The sequence below is a fragment of the Onychomys torridus genome, chromosome 13, assembly GCF_903995425.1.
Source record: "Onychomys torridus chromosome 13, mOncTor1.1, whole genome shotgun sequence".
In the NCBI taxonomy this organism is placed as follows: Eukaryota; Metazoa; Chordata; class Mammalia; order Rodentia; family Cricetidae; genus Onychomys; species Onychomys torridus.
The window spans coordinates 67,220,092-67,239,926 of record NC_050455.1 but is presented as its reverse complement, the minus strand read 5'-3'; the positions used below and the strand labels follow the sequence as shown (position 1 = coordinate 67,239,926).

The 19,835-nt window shown below is 43.6% G+C and overlaps 1 protein-coding gene across 1 annotated transcript in view; it reads left to right on the top strand.

The window, feature by feature from the left end:
• Nucleotides 1-771: 771 nt before the first annotated feature.
• The window catches only part of Setbp1 (SET binding protein 1), a 193,004-nt gene continuing 173,940 nt past the window's right edge, over nucleotides 772-19,835 (top strand). The window contains exon 1 of the mRNA XM_036204498.1: nucleotides 772-863. Within this exon, the coding sequence (XP_036060391.1) occupies nucleotides 772-863 (92 nt within the window). The remainder of the gene's footprint in view (nucleotides 864-19,835) is intronic.

Sequence of the window (19,835 nt, the reverse complement as noted above, 5' to 3'; positions counted from 1 at the left end):
TCTTACTTATTTGAGTCCCCTGAAGGATCAGATTACCTTGCCAGTGGAAATATATGAGCTCCCTATGTGATATACCATAACTGCAACGGCACATCCCATAATTTCCCCCGAAGGCTTGTTGCCGCCTATGTCGAGTCATTTGTATTTATGACAGCTTGAGTGTGATTTAGTGTGACCTCACTTTGATAAAAGCCATTTAGAGCTCATAAATATGGGTGACACTCTGCCTCCCTGGCTGGGGGTTTTAAGGAAAGACAGATTTGCATTATGATTCAACTTTCATTGTTCAAGAGAGAGGAAAGCCCTGGAAAATTGCAAAAGGAAAGAAGGGGGGAAAAAGAGAGGCCAGGGGGTGAAAGGCCTGGGGGAGTGAGAAGAAATTGTTCAGGTTGCTGCTCCTGTTGAGAGAAGCAGGCTCTGACACTTGCTCCTCTCTAGCCCTTCCCTGGGATGGCTGGATATTTGAAGGGTACCAGCTCAGAGGGAGGGCCAGGGACTCACACAGGAGTGAAGGGGTCACATACTTTATGGGCCATTTGCTTCCTCCTTTAAAAGCATTGTTAAATCACAACCAAATTACAGTAGATTGTCGATTTTTATTGGACAGGAAAGCCCTGTAGCTTCATTCCTCACAACACAGCTCTCTGGGGATAGCTTTCCTGCACTGTAGAGCAGGTGACTGCCCTGTTGTGGAATCAGAGAGACCAACCTGGGGGATTTTGCCACCTGTATCTCCCAGGGACCCCCAGCATACCTGATATTGGCAGCACCATGAACCAGCTGCTTTTCATTGGAAGGCCTGAACACAGGCTGCAGATTGTGGAAGTCAATTCGTCTTCAATATATCCATTAGCAAATATACTGTGAGTGTTAGATCCATGGGTGATAGATTTGGGAAGAGTGTGGACAGAAACTTCAAAGACACAGTATGACAGACTTTTCTCCAGTTCTGAGTGGGCTTTGGTAGATGGCCTCATTTGTTAGTGCAGTTCCCAATCTTTCTCAGAGATGCTTATTAGCTGCTAAGTTAAAACCAATAAGAAGAAATGCTGGCTTGACCAGCTGGGAGGCATGGGCTGGTGGAGACCCTGGAGGATTCCTAAAGCTCCTGCTACTTCATTCTCCAAACCAGAAAGCCAGGGTCAGTCAGCTGGTCAGCAGGAAGCTAGCTGTGGCCAGATGGCTGAGCCAACAGCCTTCTCATGGGGGAATTAGTGATGGAGAAGTGATATGTGCGTGTGAGCAACTTGACCAGGAGATAGATGAGAGGGACAGGCACTAGGCAGTCTAGTGTGAGAGATGGAAAGCAACATATTGGGAAGACCCTCATATTGTGAGCCTGGTGGTGGTCATGTGTGTCTCTTGGTTTGGCTACACGGGCCGACTTTTTTCTCCATAACCTGCCAGTGTTTTAAAATGAAGTTTCTCTCGTACATGCACCCCCACACAATGGTAGATGTTTGGCTTTTAGTCACAGTAGGATGGAATGGTCCTTGCACCCCCACGGCTGATACAGTGGACTTATGTAGCTGTCATGTACAAACAGTAAGCTATGTCTCAGAAGGGATAAAACAGACAAGAGAGATGTTAGTGACAGAACAGGGGACCGGACAGTGCTCCCCTGTACCCATTTTTTAAGGTCTTGTTTGAGAACTTGTGCTACCCTCTCCATCAATTCACAGACCTCTGTGCTATACCGCTAGAGACCATGTGCCTCTCTCAGGAGGCTTTCTCTGGATCATGCACCTTTTCAGCTGGCGCTGATGTTCTTCAAGGCCAGGCAAGTGGAATCAGTAGGCACTTGGGGGTCTGGGAAGGGGATCCATTGTTTACAGAAAGCCATGTGAGAACAGGTACACCCGAGCATCTTCATCAGAGTGTCTCCATGGCAGACAGACTTGATGCTATCTCTCACAAAAGGCGACCCCGTCTTGCTCCTGCGGAACTCCCAAGTTCATGAACCATATTCATTTCTGACACAGATTTTTATTTATCCTTTCCCCAAAGGCTCAGTTTTTACTCTTGTCCATTTTTTATTTTCATGTGTTAGCGGGGTTGAATGGGGGTGGCACTCTCCACTTGTTGCTTTGTAATACACTTATTTGGCACAAGGGGACTCCTATTCTTCCTCGGATAAATTGATGGTTAATTAAAACCCTTTGCTGTAGTGTAAAGGAAGGGTGTGTTGGATATCAGCGGCCATGTGCTATTTGATTTATAGCTTGTCAAAGGGCTGTCAGGAATATCAGTTATGAAACCTCTTAATGCTCCTCTCTCTTGATAGTCTGTCAATCAAGCAAATCCCCGCCCCCTTCCTCTCCTTTCTGACCTCCATCTTGTCTCCCTGTCAATCTCTTTCGCACACATATGCAGGTGCATGCACTCACACATAACATCCTCCCCACACAAAGAAAACCCACATAGCCTCTACTGCACTGTTACGTTGTGGATTAGAGACACTTTCTGTTTCCTGCTGTGGCCAGAGAGTTCTGTTGGAGCGGTCAGAGAAGAAACAAATATCCCATTTTTCTTGTGTGTATGCCTTAGTGTGCAGGTGCATGACATATGTTTGTGAGCGTTTTCCCGGGTGGTACCCACGCATGTTCCTGTGTGTGAGGACAGATGCACTCATGCTGAAGCCTGTGTAGGGTGGTAAAGTGACACCCTTGGGTGTCTGTCTTTACCTCCACCTTGAAACCGGCTTTTTGTTGCTCACTTCTGTGTACTTAGGGATAGCTTGCCTGTGATCTCACAGGGTTGCTCGGGTGTCTGCCAACCACCTTGCAGTAGGAGGACCAGCATGGCGTGTCCTGTGCTACTGCGCAGAGTTGTGTGGGTTTTGAGCACTTGGACTCAGGTCCTCAGGCTTGCACAGCAAACAGTTACTGCACTAAGCTATTCCCTTAGCCCTCCAACTTGCTTTAAAGGCCAGAACAGGAGAGATTTAGCTGAGTGTCATGATAGGGCTGGGTGGTGCTCTTCTCGTGAAGTTACTCTGCACCCATAATTAAGGAGCCTCTCCAGACCATGTTCCTTCCAAAGGCCACCACAGACAGTTTTTGACAGCCTCGTTATTACTCCAAGATCCTTAAAGACAGCCCGATTACAGTCCTTCACACACATGAACTGATCAGAAAGTGGGACGCTTTGCACTTCATCTCATTCACTGGCGTGGCAGCAGAGAGATGACTTCCCACTCAGGGTTCTAAGTCATTGGTCTCTGGTGTCTCGGTTACTAACTTCCCTAATGGTTTACACGAGACACCGACTCCGGAGGAAGGCAGCTTCTTGGTGTCCCCAAAGCCCTCAGCTCCCATTGAGATGAACTCTTTCTACATACTCAAAACTGTTAAAACCATAGTGGTCTCTGCTCACTGCTCGGGGGAGACCTTGCATGTGCAGTTGGCTCACTGCTCTCTTCCGTGCTTACTCCAGGCACCAGCAGCCCACACAAGTGCTGTTTTCTCATCTTGAAATTCTCCTGTGAGCCCGCTTCTAATTAATTACCATGGATTCCACACTCGAGGGAAACCGGCTTGTGAGGGCAGACAGGGAGAAATTCATTCAAGAGCTTCAGAGTACAAGACCTGTTGCTGGCATCAGCGTGTCTTCCTGGGGTAAAGAAGAGGATGATCTTTGCTTCTTGCAATGCTTCTGTTCCTGGAGCCGAGCAGAGAGGAAGCCTGGGGATGTCAATGGACATGAGCCTCCCTCCCTGAACTTCTGACTCAAACCAGGGCCCTTCAATATCAAGGTTTACAGAAACTGCATTTGCACCTGCTGCCCAGAGATGAACCCTTAATAAGCTGCAATTACCACCTCTCAGAGAGTTCAAGAGGTCATTCGGGGTGCAGTGTGGTTATTCTTAATACGGACTACTCTTTCTTCTCAGTCACACATTGAAGTTTCAAAAAATAGGGGTCAAATTCTATTCACTTCCTCAAAGTGTAATATTCCTGTAGCGTATTTTCAAGATATAATTTAGAGAATATATTTACTTTAAAGTAGTAAATTTCATTATTTGAGAATTTCATACAATTTTTTTTGACTGTATTCATCTGCCCTTTTGAACTCCACCCAGAACATCCCTAGCTTGCTTGCTACATAACCAAGTTCATATTCTCTCTCTCTCTCTCTCTCTCTCTCTCTCTCTCTCTCTCTCTCTCTCTCTCTCTGTGTGTGTGTGTGTGTGTGTGTGTGTGTGTGTGTGTGTGAGTGTGAGAGAGAGAGAGAGAGAGAGAGAGAGAGAGAGAGATATCTGTTTGCCTGTGTAAAGTAATGAGTGATTCAATAACTTAGGTAAATAAGATGACAAAGTACTGTATTAAAACTGCATCAAGGAAGCTATTAAGCGGGAGGCTTTCCAAGGGTAGATGGGATCAGTGCAGAGAGTAGGGTTCAGGGTTCAGCCACTTCATGGTGGCCTTGCAGTCCATAGTAAGGACTATGTAAAATGGTGGGAAACAACTAGGTAGATTAGAGGCAAGGATGATGTAATCAGATTAGCACAAAGGAGTGTCTTGTCTGCAGAGGCTTTCATATAGGCAGAGAAAGAGAAAGAAAGCATGGAGGGAAGCTGTCTTTGCTAATACAGAAGACAGCTGATTCTTCTTTGATTTTGTGTCTACAAGAGACATGTGTACAGACATTATAGGCTAGAAGTCACAAATGTAGGATGTCTCTGATCTCATTTATTCAGATTTTCCACAACCTCTCCAATGAAGTAGAAATGCGATTGTAGGTGCAAGTATGGGGCGGGGGTTAAATTGTCTCATTTTCTCCTGAAGAGATGACTTAGAAATGCCAACATAATGAAACACAGGAGAGGAGTTACAGACTCCTTTGCTGACGATACATAATCCCCACTTATCTGAGCATGCTCATTAGGAAACCTTCTGATTATCTTGATGTGGTTTCCACTTCCCTATGGACAGAAAAAGACATAGAGAGAATAACATTTCTCCAAGGATAGGGTCAAAGGTTGTTTTGTGCATTGGGCAGCTGCCTGTAGTCATATGGAAATGCTGTTGCCTTAAGGGTTGCTAACAGAATAGCTAATGGTCTTCCCAGCTTTTGTGCACTTACTGTCTTTTACAAATTCAACTGAAATTGTGGATTCTCAAAACCAAGGAAGAAAATCTCCACCTGTTTCCCCCAACCTCCCATATTTATTCTAAGTCTCTGATACTGTAGCCACAGAAAGCCACATGGTTACTGTGGTGGGTATTGTGTTCCCTGGAATATTGTGTGTTCCCCGAAATAAACATATCTGGGGTCAGAGAACAGACAGCCACTAGAACAAAGCCAAAAATGGTGGCTAGAAAATGGGTCAGAGCAAGCCATAACAGAAGTTGGGCAGTGGTAACACACACCTTTAATCCCAGCACTTGGGAGGCAGAGCCAGGTGGATCTCTGTGTGTTCAAGGCCACTTTAGAAACAGCTCAGCATGGTGACCCATGCCTATAATCCCAGAAACCCAGCCTTTAATCCCAGGGAGTGGGGTCAGAAAGAGAAAGGTATATAAGGCGTGAGGACCAGGAACTAAGAAATAGCATGTAGTTAGTTAAGCATCTCTGGTGGGTTAAGCGTTCAGGCTTTGGAGCAACACAGTTCAGCTGAGATTCATGTGGAGGAGGACTCCGAAGCTTCCAGCCTGAGGAAACAGGATCACCTGAGGAACTAGCAAGGTGAGATAGCTGTGGCTTGTTCTGCTTCTCTGATCTTCCAGCATTGACCCCAATAACTGGCCTCAGGTTTGAGTTTTAATAACAAGTACCTTTAAGATTCCTACTACAGGTTACAGCATGCTATGTCTGAAAAACACCTCTGACTGTTTCAGTGGATTTGTGCATATAAGAACAATGTTGGAAAGGCAGACACATTGTACCCCCCTGCCCTACAGCCTTTGATAGACTCCCATGTCCGAGAATTCAATAAAAAGAATGCTGTACCAGGAGTGAAAGACTTGAGTTTTAACCCTTGGCCTGCCACTTAGCAAACATCCTGCTCCACAGCAGGAGACTAAGCTTTAATTTTCAATTCACTAATTTTTAAAGGAGAGAATCCAATGTTTAAATGTCATGTTTCTTCTGGCAGTCTTGAGTTGGGACCAGGCGGGGATACTAAAGTGTGAAGAGGTGAGGTCGATGATAATGCGATGTGATTGTTTTTTTGTCTGTGCTATGTGGAGGTGAGGCCTTGGGTAAGGCCTTCCTGTTGCATGGCTGAACTGAAAAATGTGATGGTCCTGGTGAAGTCCGCGCCACACCCATTGGCAGAGCAGAGGATTTCCCAGCTCCTCTCACGTTCTATGTAGTCTCCAGCAAACAAGCCCTCAGCCCAGATCCCTGATCTTCAACATTGCCTCACTGTTCTGACTCACAAAGGTTATTGTGAGGCACATGTGAGATTTGGAGAGAGCTCTCTTACTTGTAAGAAAGTTTACCAAGTTCATTCTGACTTTAACCTACTTGACATCAGGCAATAATGTATTGTCTATATATTTGGAGTTTTAGGTTACCTTCCAATAGCATTTGACAAGAGAAAGAATAGCTGTGCCAGGCTTTTCCTTTGGGGCCACCAACCAGCCCCCAAGTCATGAAACAGAGACTTAACTAGTTTTGAGGGCTCGCCGTAGCTTAGCTCTTTCCACTTAAATTAACCTGTTTCTTCTTTTCTACCTTCTGCCTCAGGTCTTATTACCGTTCTTATTTCTGTCTACCTTTCTTTCCTGATTCTCTAGGAAACTGCCTGGTGGCTCCCTGACTTCTGTCCCCAGGAGTCTCCCCCATTCTCTCCTCTCTTCTTCTCCCCTCCTCCTCAAGCCCAGAGTTCTTCTCCCATTTATTCTTTCTGCCTTCCAGCCCACCTGTCCTTTCTCTGCCTACCCATTGGATTAGACATTCAGCTCTTTTACTACACCAATCAGGAACCTTATGCAGGCAAGGTAAAACACCAGCACATCTTTGCATAGGTAAACAAATGCAGCATAAACAAAAGTAACACACCTTTACATAGTGAAAGTAATACACAACAGCCTCAGGACAGAGACATCCATGCTAATCACTGTAGATTAGGATTGAATTAAACAGGACAGCAACTGCACAGAAGTGCTTTGATTCAATCCCACTCAATAATTTGATGTAGAGGCACAGGCCAGGAGGCTATAACCATTGGTCTCTCAGGAACCTCATCCATCTTCTTCTTTGGACTCTGCCAAATGAAGGGTACTGCAGACACACAGAAGATACCAAAGCAGACTGCATAGACCCTGACCAAAGTAGTTTGGTACCCTCCACTTTATTCCATGCATGCCTCTGGCTCAACAAAATGATGATCTTTACAGGTCACCTAGCCTTCCTCTAAACCCCTGCTGTATGAAATTCAGCTTGCCCCTTCCATGTTCCCATGAGGCAAGGCATAGAGCCATGGTTATATAACAGCTGATTGGCAGAGAAGAGTCTCAAAAACAGCTTAAGAGCAGACAGTTTCAAAGAGGGGTTGGTGATTCCTTCCTTCCCATGACCATGCTATTCTGTGGTCATTTGGTTTAAAAGAGACAACAAAGGTAAATGCCCCCAATGAGATCACTTGTGTAACAGGTACAGAACACATTTATTATCCACTGCCATTTTATATATCTCCCAATCCTGTGAGATAGGATTTTGAATCCTCTTGAAGAAATGGAGAAGCTGAATATCAGACAGGTTAAAAAAAAGAATCCTGTGTACCGTTTGGTACTCTTGGACCAACTTAAGCCATGTACTTTACCATCTACCAGCTCCCCTTCTCCTCACTGGAGAATATCCTGAATACATCTAGTTTCTAATGTGGGCCTATTAAAGCAGTGACTGCCTCATGTGTCTATTTTTGTATACACAATGAACCACTCAGGGTTTGGTTGGGATATAAGCAGCTGTCTTGGCTAAATCACAAGACTTAACGGAGGGAGAAGAGATAAGAGGGATTCAGCACCAAAGCTTGGAGTTCTGTGGCCTGTTGGATCTACTAATAAATTTGACCTTGGGGTAGTTTGTGTTTAGTTAAAAGAGTTTAAAGAACGCTGGGGAATTCCCTGTTTCTAATAAAAGCTTCCACAGAATCTAGCTGTCTCCTGCCTACCTTTCCCCCTGAACCCAGAGGTGAGTTGTCAACTTTATGCTAATCGTAGCTAAGCTGTGGCCAAGACAACACCCTCTCATGTCAGAGTTTAGAAGATCATGGACTTTGAAAGCAGAAAGGAGGGAGGAAAGGGTTCAAAGCCTGACAATAACCACTTCATATTTCAGGGTGGGACAGCACACTCTGCATGCTATCTCGTGTAAGTGGCAAGAGTTGAGTTGGTCTTCAGAAGGTCCAATAATTGGCATGGCAGTAGTTAGTGTACTGAAGCCAGCTCAGGGCCAGTGGCAAGAGCTAACTGGGTACATTGTGTCCCTTCCCTTCAATGGGTGGCTTCGGGTTGGAAATTGATAAATTGTCTCTGGTCTATAGTGCCCTCACCCACCCACTCAGTGTCAAGAACCCATTCTTAAAGATTTCCTGACATGTGACTCTTAGCAATACTTATTTTTCCCGTGGGTACTGTGTGCTCAGTTTGGGGAGTTCCATTTGAAGGAAGTTTTTATAAACTAATGATGCTATGAAGGATGAACCGAAGAAACTTAGAAAATTCTGCCTGGGATATATAGAGCTGGCACCTTCTCAAATGTATCAGTGGTTGGGCAATGTAAGGAGGACCAGGCAGGCAATGATGCAAGACTAGGGGCAGGATGTCAGAACAAGGGGAGCATGTAGGAGTGGACTCTTCTTGGGAGGGGGATGTCTGAACCTGACCCAGAAGCCTAGAGTGGCTGCAAAATGGGGCTTGCATTCCCTACTTCATAGGAAAATTATAAGCCTGAAAAAGGCCACTAGTTTCTGTTTCTTGGAACTAGGTGGTGGGAGCGGACATTTCTACTGAATAAAAGTAGAAATTTTAAAGATGATCACTATGCCAGTAACAACACTTACAGGAAGTCCTCAAGCTGGGTCCCTATCTGTCAGAGAGGTTGGAGAAGGGGATTCCTGCAATGTGGGAGGGGTTTGATATGAACAGAAACCAAGACTGACCTTGTCCCTGGGCAAGTAACCAACTGAATAATAATAATAATAATAATAATAATAATAATAATAATAATAATTTATTATTATTATTTTGCCACATCATTCCCTCTGTCAAATAAGTGGGCTAGTTTCTAGTCCTTCATGTTTTTCCTTGTTGCTGAGTTGTTAAAAAAGGCCATTGTATGAATCTTTATAGGTCTCTAAAGTAGAGCTATTTTTTATCAATCTCATATTCTACCATTCTTGTTATAACAAAAATACTATAATGCCTTGAAATAGGACGATATTCTTTGTGACTTGATTATCAAGCACACTTGCTGTTTTGCCTCCAATACATTAAAGGGGCAAAACTTAATTAAAAGAGAGCCTTATTTCCATGTAAGCATCTGTGTCTTAGAATCGGGTTACTCAATATCCCAGGAGATTGAGGGAAGGTGTCGGGAGAACCCAAGAGAATGGACATTATTGACAGTCACATGCTTTCCTTTAGATATACAAAAGGAGAGTGGGTACATATAGTCAGGTATGCCTTCCCTGCTCTAATCCCTCTTCTATCCTAAACCAAGCCTTGCTTCATTTAACTTCACCCCCATGTAACAATGAATCTGCCCTTCAGCTATGGGCACCTTCCACTCTCTTGTTCTGGAACTAGAGTTTTTGTTTTTATCAAAGGCCGTGGGTTCCTTGCCTATTTAAAGCTCAGCACAACACTTGCTGACCCCAGGAGCAGTTTCACAGTAAGTATGGTAAAACTGATTGGAGGTGAATACTGCCCCAAACCAGGCTTTAAGTAGCAAGAAATACAAAAAGGAAATACAGAGCTCCTTCTCAGAGACACCAGTAAGTGATACAGGGTTTGCTGACTCCTGTGCTGTGCCTAGAGCCTTAGCATGTCACTATCATGTCAGAATATCTTGCATTCAAGTACCAATTGGGCTCTAGGTAACCCCACCTTTAGTAATGGAGAGTGAGCATAAAGCCTGAAAATGTTCTGGTTGAGTGTCAGCAATGTCCATCATCATTCTCAATTTCAGAGGCCATCAGAGCATGTAGACCTTGCAGAGTTCTTTATTATATGGCTGGAGCTTATTAAAGGATGCCTTGGAGAGTTACTTATAGTGGGGACAGAGTGTACTAAAGATGCTTTCAGAGTTCCCTAAGTGGGAATGGAGTGTGATAAGGGATACCTTATAGAGTTTCCTCGGTAAAGATAGAGCATACTAATGGTTAGTAAAGGATGTAAGTCCCAAATGAATTGTCCAGTGACTGAAAAAACACACACTGTCACTCTGTGGTAATCCCTTGTGTTATACATATGTTCACTATGTTCTACATAAGGGACTCAGGCATCTCATAACTAAAGGGTCTTAAACTGAGTTAGCAGCTTCTTCCCATCCTGATAAATGGGAAGAATGGGTTCACCAAGATAGTGGGGAATGAGTTGACAGGTAACTCCCCGTGAAGTCAGTCAGAAATTCTGAGTACACTTGCTCAGAAGTAGGATGGACTAGAAGTCAAGCACACATGTAATTTCAGTAATAAAAAAAGCAGAGTATCTTAATTGAGTTAGAAGTTTATAGAGATGCAGTTCAATTTGCCTGAAGCATTGGAGTGAGAACAGAGTCCTGATTTTCAATACCATTGTGAGGTGATCACAGAGTTCTTCGAAGCAAGATCACAGTGCACTTTTAGCAAACTTTGGTTCATTGAGACAGTATTGGGTGAGGCACAAATGGATACATATGCTACATACCCCAGCCAAGAAGAATTGCTAGTGAACCAGCCATTTCCAGAAGTTGCCATGAAATACAAAAGAGACATCATTTTTTAGCAAAATACCAGGGTGCCTGAGTATTGCAAAGTGCTGGCCTGCATCAAAATTAGCCTGCTCAAAATCTAATCCTATTTTCCAAGGATATTTTGTTTGCTCAAATATTGGGAATGCCTTTCAGAGATGCAGTAAGGTCAGGCATCTAAGTACTTGAATTTTCAATCTGATCCCAGGACTTAGAATCCCTGTCCCTAGTTCAAGAGCAGGGCCTCTTGTGGAAGGGCTTTTAGATTGGCTGAACAAATGGTTTTTGAATAGCAATTCAAAGAGATTTTACATTTCAGTCAATAGAAATGTTTTAGTCTGTGCAAGTCTGTAGGTTCAACCCCTTGCGCTGACAATAACAGATTAGCAGAGAAGATCAGTTAGTTAAAGTAAAGTAAGCTAACTAACAGTGAGACTGCCTCAGAAGAACAGGGTGAAAAGTAATAGAAGGGTATGCCTTGTGCTTCTGGCCTTCACATGCATGCCTAGGCAGGGATGTCCACACATCTGCATACAGCGCACACACACACACACACACACACACACACACACACACACACACACACACACACACACACACACACACACACACACACACACACACACACACACCCAATAATCCAAGAAGACAAGTTGCCTTAATGGCTTATATAAAAAAATATTTAATAATCTTTCTGATGAAAATCCTATGGAGATTTAAAGTACCTGACCAAGAACCCATGGATATGGAATTAGAACACCTGAGGGAAGGACCTACCATTATTACTTGCTAAAGAGACATGGTATCAAACTGCCTTCCAAGTACTTATCTGTACATCTTTAGAGTGGTTCAACTCTCAACCCACATCAGACAAATTTTGTTTTTCTTGTGGATGATGGTCAATACTGAGACCCACAATGGGCCAGAGTTCAGGGAATCAGTCACTATGGCGTGTACAGCCTTATATTGAATACCTATGTCTCCCTCCCTCCCCACATGGCTTGGGAACCGTTGTAGAAGAGTGAATAGAAATATTATAAGAGCCAGGGATTAGGAAGGAGTGGTGGGAAACAGTGTCTCTTGGAAATAACAAGGCTTTTGTACTCATGATCTCATGGTGGCTGTGGTTGCCAGGACAAGATATATAAGATCAAACCAGTAAAATTTCAACATAGATGGGGAGGGTCTCATAAAGCCTAACCTCTAGCTAAGCAGCTTTGGCAGTGGAAGAGTACTGGTGTAGGGAGAGTCAGTTTTTTTCCCACAGATGTGCATGGTAGGTTGCCCACACTCCAGTGAATATATGGGCCCATTCTCATACGGACAGCACTGATTAGACCCAAGAGCTCATGAAAAAAGGCTCTGAAGTTAGAAAGGTTCTGGTACAGAATCTAACAGCAATTGAAGAAGGAGACTGGGGTTGATATGACCAAAAGACATTGCACTAATGTATGCAATTCTCAAGAATGAGAAACCCTAGACCGAAGCATTAGATTAAGGCTGTCTCTAAAGTTTTAGGGTTTGGCAAGATATCTTGTTGGTAAAAAGTGCTTGCCACACACAAGCCTGATATCTGAGGTCAGTTCTCATAATCTATAGTAGAAGAGTGGCAGACTCTCAAAATTTAGTTATTATATGACCTTTGCAAATACTTTATGCACACACACTCCTGAACTTACCCCCCCCCCTCTCTCTCTCTCACACACACACACACACATACACACACACACACACTAGATAGACAGATAGATGATAGATAGATAGGTAAGTAAACAGGCAGGCAGGCAGGCAGATATTTGTCATATGAACATTGTTCCCTCCAAATCAGAGGACATCCCAGTTTCATTCTTTTTCTTTGATGAAGGTGGTTGTGTTTTCTCTGAAGTTCTTACCTTCTTTTGTCTAGGCCCTTCATTCTTTTAGGCATAAAATTGTACTTGCTCCTTATGCAACATAGAGATCTTGGAATATACATGATTTAGCATGCTTCACACCTATAGTAACTGATGTTTGAGGATAGTAGATTTTCCATTTTCCCTGCATCATTAAAAGTGACTATAATGCTATCAGCTTTTTAAAATATGAGATATCTCCTTCCCGTTAATTATTAATTTCTTTTATGTATTTTTGTGGGGTGCAATTGAGGGGATGTATGTGTACTTATGGGAAACAGAAATTGACATTAGATGTCTTTCTTTATTGTTCTCCATGGTGGGTGTTTTTGTTTTTGTATTTCAATGATGTAATAAATGTCCCTGAACCTGGAGCTCACTGATTGACTGGTCTGAATGGACAGTTAGCCCCTGGGATTTTCCTGCCTCTGCCTCCCAGTGCTGGGATTACAGGATTGTGTTTTCATGATTTGCTTTTTACATGAATACAAGGAATCCAAATATAGATTCTCATGCTTTACCCACTAAAACATCTCATCTCCCCATTTAATTATTCTTTCTTTCTTTCTTTCTTTCTTTCTTTCTTTCTTTCTTTCTTTCTTTCCTTCCTTCCTTCCTTCCTTCCTTCCTTCCTTCCTTCCTCTCTCTCTCTCTCTCTCTCTCTCTCTCTCTCTCTCTCTCTCTCCCTCCCTTTTTTCCTTCGTTCTTTTTTTGAAAACACCTATCTCCTGTTCATCTTGGTAAGTGTCTCTAGATTAAGACTTCTCTAGGTGGGATGTGGTGATCCATGACAGCATTGAGATCACTGACTGTGCCACACACAAAGAATAGTTTCAAATTAACGTAATCTTCAGCTTTAAAGGGAACAGAGTGTACTCTGTAGATCTGTCACTTACAACTGTGTTCTTTGCATAAGTGATTTAGTGTTGCTAGGTTTCTGTTTTCTGCTTTGTAAAACAGTATAATTATAATACTGTTTATGAGGTTTTCCAGAGGATTTAATGTTATTAGCCTCTGGAAATTTGTAGGGGTTCCTGGCCTCTCATGATGTCTGTGACTTGGCACCACCTCCTTTGTTCAAAGGGGGATAAGATGGAGTGCTATGGACAAAGGCAAGGAGAATGAGAGAGGGAAGGAAAGAGGGAGGGAGGAGAGGAAGGCGGGAGGAAAAGGTGGGGATAGACAAGGAGAGTCGCACGAAAGAAGAGGGGGTTTCAGTTTGTCCCGGAAGAGAAGATGCATGTGATCATGAGCCGAATTCATAGCAATGTGCACCAGGCTTCCGTGATTCTTGCATCCACTATACACAGGAACATAGTCCTTTTGGGTGAAATCAACTCAAGTTCAGGGAAAAAATGTTGAAATTTAAGAGGCAGAACCATTGTATCTGATGCCTCCAATGTTAGGCTGCTTTGACTGTGCCATGGAAGGTGGGGGCCAGGGCTGCCTCCCAGGCTAAGGAGGGGGGGACATCCCAGGACAAGATTCCTGAGTGGGGCATGGATGGTTATAGACTGGGCTGTTACAGTTGCTCTGAGTTCATGGTAGGTTTCTGGAAGAGATTTTTTTCCCCGTTTTATCTGAGGCTTATAAAAGTTAAACTACTGTAACGACAAAGTTTGGCTATTACTGATCTCACCTTGGCTTTATCTGCTTTACATATGCACCTGTAACTGTGATTGATTGCTCCAGATTTGGCCCTGGGAATCCAGATTCTCTGCCAAACTGCTGTATGGAGCAAAACATTTCCTTCCAGACCTTGGATCCTTTCAAAAAACCATCTGTTACCTTAGACATTTTTTTACCACAAAGTGAATGTAGGGATTCACCAAGGAAAAAAATGAACTAGGAAGACTTGATGTCTGCTTGGGAGCCCCACAAGCAGATCATCTGGTCAGTTCTAAGCAGAAATTCTATTCAAAGATAAGAAGGAGGCAAGGGCCATCCTCTCCAAGGACTTGGTTTTGGTCTGCATGTGTGTGATGACAGGATGCTCCTTTATTGGTGTTTTACTCACATTACAAACTGCCCACAGATGCTCCTCATGTGATTTCTTAATTTTGTTGAGATGAAAGACTTATGGCCCAGATCACCCTCTGGAGATACAGCACATCTTCAGCTGTTTCCCTGTCTGGAACTTTCTTAAACATGTTGAATGAACAAAGAGGACATCCCTATCTGCAAAAGAATGAGGGAAGGAAAAGGGAGTGTTTGCCCTGTTAGGCTCACAGCAGCCATTAAAGGATGCTCTAAAATGAGGTCTGGATACACATACAATCTACTTCTTGACAGAGGTGGCTACATTAGCATCTTATATGGGGAGGTCTGGTTAAATCCTTCCCAGATAAATTCTGTATAAGGCCTTTTTCCCCTTAAGACATAAATTTTCTAATTCTTATTTTTATGAAACTTCATATCAAACTTGCAAAATACTAATAAAATTATGTTATTATCTATGAAGTAGAATCATAGGTTGGAATGCCCTTATTCTCATACACTGCTCTTCCCTAAGAACCTTCTATGATCTAGAACTTCTTAAGGCATTGCTCTGTAGGTTTTATTCTACGTGATATATTACAAAGTATGAGAGGCATCATGCAGAGCCTGATTAAGACCTTCCACAATACACGTTTCCAAAGCAGTCGCAAGGTCTGAGAGGGTATTATGATGTACTGAAAAGGAATAGCTAAGCCAGACCATGACATTCTGCTGTCTATGGATAATGAACTGCAGAGATAATCAAACCCTCTTAAACACGTTTTTACCAAAATGCTTAATAAATTATGATAATTAGAATCCCTGTCACCTGTTAATACCAGATTTTCCTAGTAAACTTCCTACACAGTGCAACCCACATTGCCCCCATGAAATCCAGTTTTCTCAATCTGAGGAACAATGATTTGAAAAGAATTACACCAGTAAATTTAAAATGTGCATCATGAGTGTGTGCAGAACTAGGAATATGCTGCTTAGATGTGGTGTGACTTCAGTTACTTCTCAGAACATGAGCTGTACTTGTTCAAGTGTGTGCCTTGCTAAACTTCAGATGAAGAGAGAAGCTTCATCAGGTCCAAATAACAGAAGCAAGACTTGTCATCTCAGTGGATTCTGGATTAGCCACAACATCCAGATGCACAGATGCACCACTCTAAGGCAGGAAGGAGTCCGTATTTCCAAGGTTGACCATGAAATCTTAAGGCAAATGTTGTGAAAACTCTGTTGGCTGTACCTCTAGGGAGAGTAGGAATACGTTGCCACAGAACTTAGAACCACATCATTTAAAACATAATAAGAGAGAAACATGAACAATGCAGACCAGACCTGCTTGCAGTTATGTACAGTGGTTGTTACTAGAAATCCTCATCGATCTTTGAATAAAGAGCCTGGAGGTAACACTGTTAGTGTCAGTGGTTTTGGTTTAACCATTGGAATTCCATGAAGCTGAGGGGATTTAGCAAATGGGCACAACACACCTAGGATGACAACCACAAGTGTGTGACTTGCTTTTTTAGGTTGGTAGGAGGCCTTCATTGGACTCTGCAACTGTGTATACCAAATGCCTTGGTAGCTAGCACTAATGCCTGCTAATTTGGAAGGTTGGTTACACTTAGCTTGGATGTGAATTTGACATCTGCCTCAGTGGGATTTCAAACTCATGTAGCAATTTAACTGGTCATCTGTACACAATACTATTTGTAAGCCCGAAATGAGGCCATAGTGTGAAACAATTTCACTGACCATTCCTCTGACATTCAGAGGTGTAGACAAGCTTTTTTGAAGGGTGTGTTTCTAGGGGTGAGTTATTTAAAGGGGGAGAAGCAGAAGAAATAGTATCTCCTCTTCTCTTAAATTCCTACTAGGATGACAATTTGGGGTACTAGGACGCTCTAAGAGTGGAGCCAGTGGGAACAAAGGCTTCATTCAGTTAGTAGGAGAATGGGACACAAGGGCGTTAAATCACCCCAAAACTGATCTCATAGTGAGACATGAGACACAGTTTTCTTCCTTATGCCTTGTGATTTCTGCATAACCTCACTTCGTTCATCACACCTATCAAGAGTGGCGAGCAGTTGCTCAAGCAGCGCCCCCCCCCATGCCAGGGTTTGCCTTTATGCCTGCCATGTGGTGGGCTGTGAACTCCTTCATGGTCGATCGCTCCACAGTCTGTTGCTTCTGTAACTTCTTCCCTGCTCTGTCTTGAGTCCTAGCAAACCGCCAGTTCTTCTTGTTCCTAGATTCTGCATTCCCAGGCAGAGAGGCATGCACAGTCTTCTGCACATTGAAAACTTAACTCGGAGTGGAAATATCAATATGGATCTACATATATGATATATAACATGCACACACATATATTTTCCTCGGTCATGTCGTTTAATCTTTCTGAACTTCATTTTTCTTCCTCAAGGGAGAGAGTGGTTCCAGTCCATCTCTAGTCACCTCAGACACATTCATAATTGGATAGCTGTCTTTGCTTCCTGGGCCATTGCCTGAAGATAAGCTGTTCTAGTCTTTTCTGTGGGGGAAATAATTAGTAAAACATGGTTCAGCTTCCCTCCTATAGCTAAAGTAAGGAGCAATGACAATAAACTAGAGAGAGAGAAAAAGGCCATGTCCCACAGCATGGAAAGGAAGAAAGATGAATGATTGAAGAAGGGGAGGCTAAAGTCTCATTTAAGGACAGGACAAGGTCTTTGAGGACACATTTGGACAAGGATCCATTGATCTCCCAAAGCTACCTTTACTGTGCTCCTCTGCCTGCTTACCTCTGCATCTCTCCATCAATATATTCATGCTGCACATCAGCATCTCCGGCCCTGTCCTCCAATGGTTGAATTTTCTGGGAAGAATGAATGAGTTATAAGGCCTCAGGGCAACCCACAGGGGTTTCATTTTTCCAATGTCATATGTAGACTGAAACCCTTCTGGCCAGATGTTCAGAGTGACCTGTATCGTTCCCCTTTTCTGTATTAGTAAGTTCTTTCCCAGACAGCTGTCTGGTAGGAGCTAAGGAATATGTAGGAACATAGGCACCGCAGTCTACCCTGGTGTGGTGGTACATGCTTTCACTAAAGGTTCAGCAGAGAGGAAGAATGAGCAGGAGAAGAGGAAGAGAGGAGGAACGCTGCACCTCCCCTCCAGTGGGGAACTTTAGAAACTATGGGACAGTCTTAGACCCAAGATGGCCACGTGGCCTTGTTGATAGCCATGCTGTGAAGACTTAGAGAAGAAACCAAAGGGACAGTTCTGTCCATGAGGAATGGAAGAAGCAAAGCACAGGTCTCTCTGCTTGGGAAGCTAGATTAGTTTTTTTTTCTTCTTTCCTCTATTAGAAGCTGGGGCTCACTCCCTTCATCTTTCTCCAACTCCCCTTTTGAGTCTGGAGAGACAAAAACGCACCCTGAATTTATGCCAAGAGAATTGGCAGCTCTTTAAAAATGGACGGCAGGGTCATCGTCTAGTGTTTGAACGTGAACTGTTTGAGAGAGCAGCAGCCTGTGTCAGGAATGAGATTGGTCTGAGCAGGGCCCCAGGAAAGCTCCCTGCTCCACCAGGGAGATGAGAACATTTTCTTTCTTTTGCCTTTTAAATGAAATTCTGTCTGCCCTCCTCCCTGCACCTGCTCAGCCCTCTAGCTGAGAGTGGTGCAGACATTTAACCATCCTGGGAAAAGACAGGATCCTTTTCATTAACTTTACCCTGATTGAAGTCCCCAGAGCTGGGGTGGATTCCATTTTCCTCTTCTCATTCTCTGTCTATCATGGATACTCCCCACACAGTGAGGCTGTCATGGGCATTGAACTGTTCCCCAGCGGCTCCAAGTGGATACAGGGCCACAGTGGGAAGGGGGAGTGGGGTCTGTATTTTCTTTTTCATTTGTTTGTTTTAAAATACTATTAATAATATTTATTATCATTATTGCTATTAGTGTGTCTGTGTGTGTGTGCCTGTGTGTGTGTGTGTGTGTGTGTGTGTGTGTGTGCCTGTACATGTGGGTGTGTGTGCCTGTGTGTGTGCAAGCATGTGTGTGTCCGTGTGTGTGTCCATATGTAGGTGCCTGTATGTGCATGCGCATGTGTGTGTGCATCCATATGTGTGTGCCTGTATGTGCATGCATGTGTGTGTGTATGTGTGTGTGTGTGTGTGTGTGTGTGCACATACACTTCTCTCAGATGTTGGTTCTTTCATTCCACAGTGAGTTTTGAGGGCTCAACTCAGGCTGTCAGGTTTGCACAGCAAACACTTTAGCCATGAGCCATCTCTCCAGCCCCTAACTCTGTGTGCATCTTACCTTTCATTCAGTTTCAATGGAATCACTGGGAGTTTCTGTCTCATCCTTAGACGCCAGCAGCCAGTCCTGTGTGGGCAGTGTGCTTCTATTGGATAGCAGACAGACATGAGTAGATGTTCGTGCACAGGGGCTGAGGGTTAGGGGACACACTCAGAGCTGTCAACTTAATAATGTCACTGTCAGCTCTTCCTTTCCCCTAAAAATAAGACTCCCTTTTTGTTTGAATGGAAAACTATGTTGCCTAATGAAACTGCATTCAACAATTGAGAGGGGTGGAACCACTCTAGATTAGGAAGGAAGGGAACACAGAAACACCTACTTCTTTATTGCATTCCTTTATTCCAGAAGAGGTGGCTTCTGAGCACCCTGTGGGAGCAATACCCCCGTTCCTCCCAGTATCTACCAACTGCTTGCTTCATTTCCCAACATTGAGATTAAAACTCTTCTGGGAATCCAGGTTTAGATGGCTCGTGACCCTGAAACACAAGAGGACTTTTTCTGCCCTGTAATTCTACTTGACACCAGAGCAACACACTTTACGTGTCTGATGATCAGCCCTGTCTCTGTTAAAAATGCAGAATGGGTGTCTACTTTGGGGAGCACTCATAACATGAGTCTATGCTCTGCCTAAAATTTCCTGTGTTTGGTTATAACATAGTTAGAACTTGAGAGCCTGGAAGACAATTATGGTGTGAAGACACGTACAAGCTTCCATTTACTGTTCTTTCCGGGCTCAGTGTTAGGAGAGACTA